The sequence below is a fragment of the Ambystoma mexicanum genome, chromosome 1q (genome assembly GCF_040938575.1).
Source record: "Ambystoma mexicanum isolate Mex_15411 chromosome 1q, UKY_AmexF1_1, whole genome shotgun sequence".
In the NCBI taxonomy this organism is placed as follows: domain Eukaryota; kingdom Metazoa; phylum Chordata; class Amphibia; order Caudata; family Ambystomatidae; genus Ambystoma; species Ambystoma mexicanum.
The window spans coordinates 1277650867-1277664815 of record NC_090922.1 but is presented as its reverse complement, the minus strand read 5'-3'; the positions used below and the strand labels follow the sequence as shown (position 1 = coordinate 1277664815).

At 40.1% G+C, this 13949-nt stretch overlaps 1 protein-coding gene across 1 annotated transcript in view; it reads left to right on the top strand.

The window, feature by feature from the left end:
- The window catches only part of C8A (complement C8 alpha chain), a 289241-nt gene that overhangs the window by 84500 nt on the left and 190792 nt on the right, over positions 1 to 13949 (top strand). Inside the window, exon 5 of the mRNA XM_069642106.1 lies at positions 2930 to 3119. Within this exon, the coding sequence (XP_069498207.1) occupies positions 2930 to 3119 (190 nt within the window). The remainder of the gene's footprint in view (positions 1 to 2929; positions 3120 to 13949) is intronic.

Below are 13949 nucleotides of genomic sequence, written 5' to 3'. Positions count from 1 at the left end.
ACAGGTGTGCATGTGCTGTCAGCTAATAAAGACCTTGCTGAGAGTGTGGGGGGTCTTGTATTATCAAAGTACTGCCTTTTGTCTCTTTCTGTCTTGCAAAGGTATGTATTTGCACATATCGGTGGCAAATGTCTTGCTACCAAGTATGCACTAGAATACTGTAGCTGCATTTATGTCTGTGTATGTACAGCATTTTGTAGCAGGCCATTAACTTATTGGAGCACACATTCAGCCTCATTATGAGTTAGGCAGTAAGTGGTAAAATGAGCGGTAACTGAGTTACTGCCAATTTTACCACTAAGCCAAATTAGTTTGTGTTTTGAGTGGAGGATTAACCCCCAGCAAAACCCTGGAGGTAAATCTTCCCACTCAATGCGGAAAAATCGGCAAAATTGGCAGAATTACTGCAGTGGTAATTCCACCGTGGTAATTATGCAAAAAAGCCCCATTGGGTCCAATGGACCCAAAATAAATAAACGGACACCACCACTTGTAATCAGGCAGACATTGTGCATGACCATGTGACGGAAAGAGTAATTTTTAATTTACCTCCAATTTTCCGCCTAATTCGTAATGAGGTCTACTGTGTTGATTAGCTCCTAGGCGCAGTTTGGTAACTATGCCCATGGTGTTATGCCCATCTAGCCAGCCATTCAGCAAATCCCCATACAGTACAGTCGTCTAAGACTTTTTGTTTGTTTCGGGTTACAAAGCATTGTAGTTTATCGATAGTGTCGTTTTTTTGAGGTCTCGCATATTTTGATTCATTGCAAATGTGGCAGATATTGGTAAATACATATATACAGTAAATAATGACATGAGGTACATGCTGAAAAGAGCCTGCACTTATCCGTGCGGGTTCCATCTGGAAATGCTGCATTTCAAGTATGTTTGGGAAAATCATTATGTCTTGGCCCAAGGTGGATGTAAGAGACACTTGCCTGAATAATTGGGGAGTGCCATGGGAGTGAGGCAGGGGAAGTTGCCAATGCAAGTAGGCATCCAATGGCTGCGAAGAATATAAACAGTGAACTTGCAAGAATTTAAACGTGACGCACATTTTGGGAAAGTTTTTTATAATTAGCTTGATGGTATAATGGCTTATTCACAGAGATACTGCATAATTAGATCAATTGAGCAGAATAATAGAGTGGTTCAGGAGTGTAGGTAGCCACTGTGAATGGGGTTTCCCCCAGTGTGTTATAATTGTACCCTTATTGATTGAAGGAGTGGTTGTTTGTCTCGGCATCCTTTTTTTTTTAATTGTCAGATCAGTAACAATTTCCATGTGCAAATAATGTGCAAATAATCATTGGAGCTGGTGAATAAAGAAAGGTGCTAAAGACAGCAGTAAAGGTCTTACACCAGCCTTAACACCTCTATTCATGCTGTGTTGAATTGTTGTGGCTTTTGAAGGTGGATGGGTTTACAGAACGAGACTGACGATTCCTCTCAACCTGCAAAAGCCGCTTACTTTTACACAGAAGAGCATTTTCCTGCTGGGGTAAAACCAATGGGTTTCTATGGGATCTGTCTGCTTTGTTTGTTTTCTACACCAGCAAAAAGCAAACAAATGGCGTAGGAATCCATTGTAAATGCTGCCTGCCATCAGTGGTAGAAGTGTATCGAAAAAAGTAGTGGAACTGTGGTCTTGGCAGGGGAGAGGGTAGGGGGAAGCATAGTGCAGCAAATAACAAGGTGTTGCACGGCGCGCCCAGGGCATTGCAATAGCCTAAGGGCCCGATTCATGGAATATTTGCCTGGTTCAAAATGCATTTGCACTACTGAAATGCTGACACAAACCCTGATTCATGGAACCGTGCAAAGCGTATTTTTGACGTGTAAAGTCCGGGCAAAGTCATTTTGTACTGCAAAAATGACTATGCGCTGACTTTACCCGGACTTTGCATCGCAAAAATACTGTTTGCACGGTTCCATGAATCAGTGTTTGTGTCGGCAGTGCAAAGTCACTTTTCAGAAGTGCAAATTCACTTTGAACCGGGCAAATATTCTATGAATCGGGCCCAAAGTGACTAGTAACTAAGGCTCCTATTTCACCTTTACACTTGTAGAGGGACATGAATGGACACATTCTCTGTATAGAATGATGAATATAGTCGTTATAAGTAGAGGCATGGTAAACAGGAAAAAATAAAAGTAGTGGAACACCTCTTCTGACCTTTCCTGCTACTTCGATCACCGCCTGCCATCTGTAAATGGGGGCAGTGTTACTCATTCCAACTGTATATTATAAAAAGGCTATTTTGCCAGCATTTTACACCTTTCTTATGCCCGGAGGTGGCCTGTTTGACTCTAAGTGCAAATTTAACAGGTACCCTCCTGACAATTTACGTACAGGAACAACATGAGCTCCTTTTTTTTCAAGGGTCTGTTGCTGATATTTTTTACATGCGTATTTTGTGAATTTGTTGCTTTAAATATTTAATTGATAAGTGTTATGTTATTATTTTGAGATATGTTTCATTTATTTGGTTGAGCTTCTTTTATTTATTGCAATGTTAGATCATCCTGTTTACCGTTTGCATTTTAATACTTCTGGCTTATCATTGTGCAGAGCTATGCAATCATCAGCACCGTATTAAGCATGTACACAATGCTTCTGGGTAAAGGATAAGCCTTTACATTTTTCTACATGCCAAACATTTTAATACATATAAGGATTAGACAAAATTGATCCTAATTTAGATTAATCATTTGCAAAGTATAAAATAAAACAGCATTTGGATCAATTTAAGGTATGATATATGATATGATATTTTATTTGGATCACGCTCCTACACAAGTGTTTTAGAGCAAGTGTTTCGTAGCCCTGGAATATGTGAGGAAACTGTTAATGATTAGGATATTACTTTTTTTTAAACACTCTTATTACATACGTTATATTTCCTCTCTTTGTTTTTATTCTCAGATTTAATGTCCTGACTCAAGAACATGGGCAGTATGTATTTGATCCTAAATATTTTGGAGGCAGATGCGAATATGTGTACAATGGGGAGTGGAGAGACCTAAAGTATGACGCGGCGTGTGAACGCTTGTACTACGGAGATGATGAAAAATATTTCCGTAAACCCTTTAATTTTCATGTATATCATTTCCTAGTAAGTATATTTAAAGATCCTTTTTCTCAGATAACACCAACAAATATATATTTAAAACAGAACATAATGTATGAAGACTAAATACATTTCCCAAATTGACCATATGCTGCATTACAGTGCATCTGGATTAGCTGAACATGTAGATCAGAAATACATATGGCTACATATGAATAAGAGGGTGGTATGTGAGTGAGCCATCATACCGACAACAACATGTACTTTGATCATCATGCATGAGAGGTGAATTGACTGTAGCTGAACATATAGTAGTTGTGAGGTCAGCCGTGTTGCTGGAACAAAGGGTTGGAGAAAGTGGCAGTATGTTTGCAGGATGATTGAGCACTAGAAAATACTGTGTACATCCACTCATGCAGATTAAAGGGAACAAGGTTCTAGTAGAGAAGTCTGACCTGTGCCAATATGGTATGTGGATGTGATCCAGAGAAGATAGGAGAGTGGACATATGGAACTAATTTGAAAAAATCAAATTGTTAGTGTAGGGGGGGAAAAGTCAGGAATACACAATTCCAAACCAGTAGACCCTAATATTGATGCAGGAATTGGTTGCATGGTGTGTAGAAAATAAAGGTGACCATCTGTGTACCAAACAGTTCTACATGGGCTCATACTCCAAATATTGAAAGCAAACATGTAATCTCCCAAAATGCATCCCTGTATCTTGTATTGTCCCTCCACGTAATAGTTGTCCCTGCTTGCTCATACTTGGTGGGAATGCCCATGCCGCCCTGAACCCCCACGTTTTAACCACTCCTTCCTAACACCACTTCTGTCATTACAATCCCATGAAACCCCTCCACCCCACCCCTGTAATTTTAACCACAGTTTATTTGTGAAAAAACATACTTATCTCTATTTCAAAGATATTTTACTTTCATGTGAATGATAGCCTTCAGAAACACTTACAAAATAAATCCCACAGTTTACCTTACATGGTTTTTGAAATGTGAGTGGGAGAACAGAACTACATTTTATCCAAATCCAGTTATGCATGTCTCACACAAGGTGCAGGAGAGCATGATCTTGGTTGATTTCCTGAATGAAATATACATTTCTCTAATCCCGGAAATTGGAGCAGAAATTGCAGATATACTATAATGTGCTATAAAGGGGCAGGGACATAATGTCCCTGTAAATATTTCTCAGGAGTGCATCATTAAGAGACATTTCCTCTGCTTGATGCTGGATGATCAATGAAAAGGACACGTATTCCAATAACCCTTCAACTGGACTGGAATGAGAAACAGAGAGACAGCATTTCAATCATGCCCTAGAGATTCAGGGGGAATTAGAATGACCATGAAGAAGTGAAATCACAAATAAGGTCTAGAAACAGAAACTAGGATATCAAAGGATGAATTGGATGTAGATGTAGATGCTTAACCAAATGGAAATCCAAATGAAATGTTTCAGGAATCATTTTCCTCAAGATTCTATTTCTTAAAGATATTGAAAGGGTTAATATCACTGGACATTCTTCAATGAATAGGTGAACCTAAGTGTGAACAAAGTTACTCCTGTGAAGAGGTATCTGAGAAAATGTCTGGTCCACAAGAGGAAATTACCTGAACCTAGAAATGAGTAGCCCATTGTACAGTCCATAAGACTGTAGCTTTCACCCCCCCCATAGCATTTCCTAGGGTGCAAATAGTTTTCATTTTCTTCCAATCTTCTCAGCGCAATCTTAAAAACACACACTCTAGTGCAGGGTGTTTTTTTAAGCAGATCATCTTAATAGCTATCTATCTAAGGGATACTGGAATGGCTAACCCACATACTGATGCCCCTATGCCTGTAGATTGCCACCAAGCAGTAACCAGATGGTTACATGAAAGAGCTGTTAGGATGTTAAGACCAATTATACAGTGGCACTGGATGGAGGATTTCCAGGGAAAACCCTGTTTACATATATGAAGACACTTAGTATCATGGAAGTGGCAGGTTTGAAACCCTGTATATTAGAGGGGACCTAGTCCAAATATAGTATGCACCACATAGGTATCCTGGGTTAGTTTTGCAGCTGCTAGACCACCAGAAATAGTTTTAAGGGGTCCTTGATATATCGTATATCTCCCACTACCAGGGATAAGCATGGTCCTTTTGCTTTGGAAGGGATAACATTACAGAACATCCTTAGGTTCCACCCAAATATGGAGGCAAATGACCCCTATACCACAGAACACTATGAATTTCTAAGTAGACACTTCAACAGTGTTCATGCTCAAGCTGTAGAGTATAGAGCTCCTGGTGCTGCACCAGCAGCACCCAGACCGGCAATAGCATGGAAGGAAGGATCACTTCCATTTCAGACCCTCAAATCCTTATTGGTACCCTGCACCACTAGGTAAGAGGAAATCCCCAGATGGTATTCCACTAAATCAAGCCAGCTTGAGGCTGCCCACCATAATAATGCCAAGAGGTTGTAATCCACTCAAGGGAGACTGCTACAGCTAGGTTTCAATGTATAGTTGTTTATACCTTCATTTAAAAGGGAATCATTCAATTATTGCACTAACCTCCATTCTGGGAGGGATACTGAGCATATTAAGTGAGCATAAGCACACTAAAAGAGCACCACCTACTAGCAGTACTGGTACTAGACAGGACGCAGGCTGAAACACCTTCTCAGCTAGAGGTAGGTCATGTGCTTCCAGTCTGCACCCTGTAAGAGTGGAAGAGAGGGAGATCTTTGATAATAGAACACTGTCTTTAGAGAGGGAAAGTACAGACCCCAGGCAGGAAGCTTGTTGGGGTAGAAGATCCTTCAAGGGCAGGGGTAGTGAGAAAGTACCTATTGTTTCAAGGATAGGGCACAACTTAGGCAACCACAACAATACAGAGATGACAAATATATTTCTTCTCCATCACAGAAAGAGAAGAAACAGGGCTCAGCACCCAAGGGAGAGCAGAAGCCTGTCAAGCGTGTGGAGAAGAAAGCAGAACAGAAGCAAACTGCTTTAAGAGTGGACAATGTCAAAAACACTAAACCAGACTCACAGGATAATACCAGTGACCAAACAACCAAATAATTGGCTATTACTACAGTTGGATTCGGGTACACAAGTTATTACTCCCACCAGAGAATTGCTTAAGGGCAATGATGTGTATATAGTTACAAAACAACTTGAAGGGGAGCACCCAAAAGAAATAGAGGCACTGTTTTGGTCTAAGTTGCACACACCACAATATGACCTTTTAGCAGAACAAGACTGGCCCAGGCTATATGTAAGGGAAAGCCCTAGGGGAGAAGCAATTAAGCCAGCATTTTTAGAAGAGGTTGAATAACACTTAGTGAATACTTATGTAGCCTCATGGGCTGTTCTAAGTGCAGTACAATTATTCAAGAATCATGTAGGACATAGCATAGATTTCCCTCCAAATATAATGCAAGTGTTTGCAACATTAAAGCATTGGAGACAATGGTACTGTAGGATATTTTGTGTAAATTTGGAGTTTGGTGGTATTTTTCTTACCGCCAAAATATGAACGCTAGTTTGGTGACAACTTATCCTTGCATTTAGATTGGGTTTAGCCTCATATCATTCTAGTGACCATACCTTGTTATATTATATTGGAGAACCTAGTAATATGTATTACTTGCAGTATTTTGCGGTAGTATATTGTTTGCGGTATTTAGTGGTGAGCATAGTTTACTTCCCTACAGAATAATCCCATCATAAAACAAAACCTTCCTTTCTATTAGAATACCTCCCACTGATCTATAGAGAGCATTGGACCTACACACACAAGAAAACCCAACACTTTTATATGGAGTGCCACCTACAGTCTGTGGTCATTATCACTGGCTTATCTACACCAGTGATCTATGCGCCCGTAGGCATTACTGGCTCATAGACCTCCAGTAATCTATATGTTATATTAGATTCCCTCCAAACAACATGCAATGAGGACACACACACACACACACACACACACACACACACACGTACACACACACACACACACACACACACACACACACACACACACACACACCCCCTCCCCCCTCCCCCCCATCCTCCCCTATTTTATCACTGCTTATTCTGGTTGTTATTCTATCTGCAAGGGTAAATTGACAAATGTATTACCAAAGAAAATGAAATTCCCCTGTGTCCACATATAAAATCCAGAATGCAATAATGACTCTAAACAATTTGTTTTATTATTCTGATTATATTGCATACAAGTACAATTCAGTGCTTACCATGTACATTTCACCATTATCTGTAACAAAAGAAATACAGAAATAGAAACAGAGCAAACAAGCCTTTTTAAAATCATGAGTTACTTTTTAACATTCCAAACATGACAAAGTAAAATGCAGGGATTTCCTTTGCTACCGAGCCTACATGACATTTTTAATTCGGTCATTCATCCGACAGCACGCAGTGACCTCACTTAAACTTTCTCTGCTTACCGGAAGTTTATGTTTGAAACTCCCCCACACGATCTTGCTTTGTTCACCTCAGAAAAACAGGCCCAGCCAACAAACTGCTCCTGTAATCTTGGGTGCTTGGAAGGCACAGCGAGTAATTCTCCAGCCAGCGCTCAGTGACCAGGCACTTCTGTCCTCAGAGCCCAGTCAACCCGAACTAAAACTCTACCTGTAATCTTCCCATTAAAACAACTCAGAACCTCCCCACATCTGACGTGTTAGAGTTAGTGTTTAGTACATATTAATTAGGTTAGTCAGTTATAGATAAATAATGTAGTCTTCTATGTATGAGGTATTCAAGAGAAGAAAAAAAAATGGTGCACTTTTACTCTCTGCAGTTTCACATTGAGATTTTGCTGTGTTATGAATTCTGTTCCTTGCATGCCACCAGCAATATATTCACATGTTATACTGGCAACATAAAATAACTATATGTGTGTGCCACAGTATTGCTGGCAACAAACATTTTTCCATCACATTTAGTGAAGGGCTATATATACCAAAGCTCTAAATATGTTATAAAGCACTATATATATTAGTACATACCCCTCCTTTTCCGACATTTTGGCAATACTCAAATCCACAATTGGAGGAAACCCAACTTGTGCTCCTCTTTTTCTTTCCATCATAGCAACTCAATAAAATGAACATTTACATTTTTCATAATAAATCACTGCTTAATCACCATAAAAGCAAAATTAATTTCAAATGGATTGATGAGTCCTTATAAAATATTGTAAACGTTTCTTTCCAACTGAAGTGTCCATATTTTCAATTGTCTTTGTTCAATTGTGAAATCAATATTTGAAGTCAATGATAAAATAATAAAATAAAACAAACAGCTAAAACAAAGAACTAACAAAATTAATTAAAATAATTAAATAAAATAATAAAGTTGTGGGACTCCATTGCACATACTTCCAGTCACATAGGGGATGATCTTCTCCACTCAGAACGCCGCAGAGTCAAGATGTCCTGATCCTTGGCTTTTATCATTTGGTTCATTCGGTGCAATTCTTTCATTCTGGCACTCTTGGATGGTTTTCCAGCGAAGTCATCTCTTTTGGAGTCCCAGTTACTTTGTCTTCACCTCCATATTTAGGTCCGGAGGCATTACTTGATCTCCATCCCGTGGACTCCAGGACTCCATCATCTCTTGTGTCTTCTAGTCCTGCGACCTCCGACCTCAAAACATATGTTAATCGTTCTAAATCAAATAGAAAAGAGACAGATTAAAACACAGCACAATACCAATTTCACCCATTTTACCAAAAAATAAAATATATAGTCCAAAACAATTCATCCTTTTTCTTTTGGTTTCTGAAATTAAGTACATGTTAGAAAGAAAACAAACATATACACAAAACATCATTCCAATTACATATATTTCAACATTGTATTAAAATATTTCAATCGGTTGCAGTCCCCTTTTATTTTTTTAATGTATTTATTTATTTATTTATTTATGTATTTATTTATTTATGTGGGGTACTATGAACACAGTCACTGTGTTTTACCTTCCATGTTTCCAGGATACCTAAGCTGTTTCTACTTGCTCAAGTCTCCTGACTTCATGTTTGGGATGACAGGGCTTAATCTGGTTAACATGAACACACTGCTCTATAACCGTTTCACCCTCTGTCTTCAATATTTTGTACACCACTGGAGACACCTTATCTACAATTTGAAAAGACCCCTGCCAGGCAGCCAGAAATTTTGAATTTTTCTTTTTACCTTTTCAAAAAGGAAATGTATATACCTGATCCCCTACATTATACTCTTTTGCAGATGTCTTTCTATCATAATATGACTTTGCACTGTCAGCACCTCATGAGGGCTGATACCTGTTGCTTTGGCAGGAGTTGATCTGATTGCCATCAAAACCAGAGGTAAACGTAAATCCCAGCTGGAACCTGCCTCTGCTACAAACTTCTTTAATATGCCCACAACAGACCTGTTGCAACGTCCAATACCCCCAGAAGAAGCGGGTCTGTATGCAATGTGCAGTTTTCTATTCCCCCCCAGTATCTGCCACACTTTACTCATTAAAGCGCTTCTAAAATGACTTCCTCTATCTGATTCTATTCTTTGTGGTAACCAAAATCTTGAAAATATGTGATTTACCAGTAATATGGCTGCTGTTTGCGCACTACAATCTGGTGCAGGAATACACTCTATCCATTTTAACATCAAACAAACCACGCTCAAAATATAACTGTTTCCCCATGCTCGACCTTTTTACAGGCCCTACATAGTCTATTTGCAAATCAGACCATGGAAGGGTTAACCCTCTTTTCATCAGTGGAGCTCTATGCATTGGTGAAGCGGGTTTAAATTGGGCACATACTAGACACCCACTAGTATTTAATTCTACATCTTGGGACATATGTGGCCAGTAAACATAATCTTTCAGTATCTCTAATGTTTTTTGTGAACCTCTGTGTCCTGCAGTTATTGCATCATGTGCATGGTGTAACATTAGCCCGCTGAATGAAAGGGGTACCACCCACTGTATTTGTCCTGTTGTTCCTAATAAACTTTTTAACCTTTCACATTTCTAGGGTCTTTTAATTTCTGTATGGCGTCCACCTTTTTCTTTTATGTGTTTAGTCCATGTTCAGTCACTTCATGGCCTACAAAAATTCACCTTTTTCTTGCACCATTGTGCTGTCTGTAAAGATACTTTGGCACCTGCCTTTTGCTATTGGCCAAGAACATGTCTAATTTCATCAAAATGGCTTTTTAAGCTTTCATTTTTTATCAGGACATCATCCACATAAACTATAGTTCCTCTTTCCGCTGCATCAGGCATAGCCTTTCTAAAAAATATGCCAAATTCACTCCCACTATTGACGTACCCAAATGGTGTTCTAACCCATGCGTATTGCGTCTTATCAAATAAAAATGAAAATAAATTCTGATTATCCTCTGCCAGTGGCACACACCAATATCCAGATGTGAGATCTAATGTAGTAAATACCTTTTGAGCCATGCTCCTGAGCAAGGCCTTGATAAATGAATGGCAGTGGCCATCTGGACACTGGCACTTTTTTATTTAATTCTCTCAAATTTGCACACAGACACCATTGACCATATGGCTTTAACACACCCAAACTAGGAGTGTTGGATGTGCTATGAATAGGCCTGATAATTCCCAGAGACTCAAAGTTTTTAATTATTTCTGCCTGTGACTCTAAACATGCCAGTGTTAATCTATATTGGTGCACACATACTGGATTTCTTCTACACCCTTCCGGTAATGTGGCAACATGTAAATTAGTTAGGCTGTAATCATATGCATCTTTAGCAAAAACCTCTTTAAATTCCATAAATATTTTCCTCAATTCATCTTTCTCTTCATCGCTATCACATGCATCTGCCAATAAAATCTGCTCCTCTACCATTTTTGAGAATTCTGGGAAATCCTCTAGTGGAGGTTTGGCATATCAGCCTCCATTTAAATGTGCTGATTTTCTATTTCATTTTCATTTAAGTAAAATACTATACAATTCTCTTGGTGACAGCACACTGTCTCATTTGAAATATAAGGGTACACAGCTGAGAATCCAGATATTCTGGCAACACACCCTGTGCATCTACATATCTTTCAGGAATATTTCCAATTACCATGTTATTAAGAACTGCAGTATCATGGGATTTTTGTATGGCCATATCTAATGACGAAGTTTCCTCTAAATTAATATCTTGATGTCCTTTATTATTCACCATAATTTTCACAGATCCGTCTCCAATATCTATCAATGGGGTGTATTCATAATCCAGACCTTGTTGCTTCATGGACTCGTTTAAGCACACAAATGCATCAGAATCTTTCATTTGTTGTCCATTCTTGCACTTTAGCGTTATTGCAACCTGCTTGGTGAACGCAGGAATAGTAGTATCCTTCCTCACCTGTAATTCAATTGCATATGGGACCAGTTGTGCGCAATGATAAGCCTTTCTTTTGTCTTCAAATTGAGGTGCAGGCCCACCTAGCCGTGACCATAATTTTTGATTAAGGAAATCTAACACCATACACATTCTGTGCATGATATCATTGATCGTGTAAAAATCATTTTGTGTTCCACTCACTATCCATACATTATGGTAAATTGTTTTCTGCCCAATATTAATCTTCAGCATGCAGCTCCCTGCAATTCGGTTTTCAAAGTCTGGATTGTCCAAACGAGAGACATATTGGTTTTTAATTCTAAATTTTGCGATATCCTTCCTCTCCATTATTTTCTGCAGTAATTTCTCATTAATAAAGCCCCTTTCCTGTTCATGCACTAAGGTAGCTTTTATCACTTTAGAATGGTCATTTATACCAATGTGAACCCATGGTTGCTCATCTTTCATGTGTATTTCAGCAAGAGTGGTAATGTGTTTTTCTGTGTCTGTTTTGGGAGTAGTATTCTGTATGCATTTCTTCTCTTTTAAATAGAAGTGCAATGTGTGCTCATCTATTTCAGTTTGCCGTTTCTTCCTAGGATCTAAATAAATCTGCACAGATTGTTTTTCTTTTTCACTTTGCATTTTATCTTGACACATCAAAATGACAGTAACGCTAGGTAGACAGCTATTCTGGAGGTATACCTCCACTGCATCATTCATTTTGGCAACGGTGTGGCATTCATTTATACTGCTGTTTTGTGATTTTATTTTCTTAGGTCTCAATGTTTTTTTGGTAAAGGACACAGTACTCCATTCACCCCATCTATGAGAGGAGACAATCTTTTCAGGCAATCTGTCCCCATCAAAAATGGAATTTCACAAATAGTTGTGATCAATACTTCCTCTTTCATTCTGTGCTTTCCTATCTTTATGTCAACCTCGGTAACACCTATATAATAGGAACCTCCTCACTGTTAAAATTATGTACTGGGCCTTCACTCTGCCACATTATGATCTGAATCGGTGGGGATCTCCCTTCATTGATACTTTTTATCAATTCTTTGGACATAATTGTGGCCTGTGCGCTGGTGTCAATCATCGCAAATGTATTGCATTTCTCTTCCACAGTGATGGGAGCATAATACCTGTCTTCAACTTCTTCTAGTACACATAAAAAAGTGTGAATTCTTACTGATTTCAGGACTCACCTTTCTCAGGCCTTTTTTACTTTTGGGTAAGCACATTGGTAAATGGGAAGACATTTTTCCCTCCTTTCTGTCCATTTTTGTGTGAGAGACTTTATTCATTTCCCCATATTCAGAGGTCTTTTGGAGTGTGGCCACTGTTCGTCCATCCATTCGGGGATCATCAGAGGTCACACTACAATCCTCCAACTGAACATGTGTAAAAACATCACTTGGTAATTTGCCATTTTCTAATTCTGTGCATTTGTGGTTATTTGGTATGGTACCAGTCTTTTTAACATCTCCAAAAATCTGTGGCTCAAAGAACTCTTCAGGTGATGGATCTGTACCCTCCTGTGGAGTATTTATTCTTTCGAGGGGATTGGGTCCTCCGACGTATTCCATATCTATGACAGGTAATGTCCACAGCTGTGCTGCTTCGGAAAATCTTTGGCGTCTGCGTCCTGCGTCGATGACGTCGATGCGCCGTCCCTGAGGACCTCCTCCGACGGCCGACATCACCCGATGTGATAAGTAGGATGCACGACGCCCATAGCCTCAGTTCCGTTGTTTCCGCGAACGTGTTTGCTTCGTGAATCTCGGTACGCCTCGACTCGTTGGAGTTTGCTGTTTTCAATTCTCGGTTCGTTGAACCTGTTCAGTTTGTTGTGAAGACCTGTTCGTGGCGATATCTTTCTCATCTTCAACCCCGCGTCCGGGCTTCAAGAACTGCGGGGACTGTGGGTCCAAGACGTCGGTAACAGACTCGCACGACGCCTGCCTCTGGTGCCTCGGGGAGGCCCATGATACGGACGACTGTGTCGACTGCCAGTCGCTCACGGCAAAGGCCTTGCGGGAACGCAAGAAGAAGCTGTCGGTAGGCCGGGTGTCTAAGCCCCGGAAGTCAAGGTCTGCGGGGCTTTCGACGGATGACTCGAGGGGCGACTCTCCGCGTCATCGTCGGAAGTCCAGTGGGTCTCCTTCCTGGAGTCGGTCTCACTGCTTTGGTCCACAGAGGTCTCCCTCTCCCCACCTGGAGTACATTTCAGAGGGTGATGAAGGCTCTGATGGCGGCCTGGTTCCAGTTCCAGATGACCTTATTTCGGGCCATAGCCAGCTTGATGACCTGAGGCAGTCGCTGCATGATGCCAGTGGACTGGACACCTCTCCGGAGATGGAGTTTTGTCGGCCGGAGCCTGGCACTCATGCCGATTCCTCATATCGGCACCTTATGTCTCGGGTTACCGAGTACTTGGGTTGGTCAGCTCCCCCAGGGGAGTTTGTTCAGGATGATCTCAT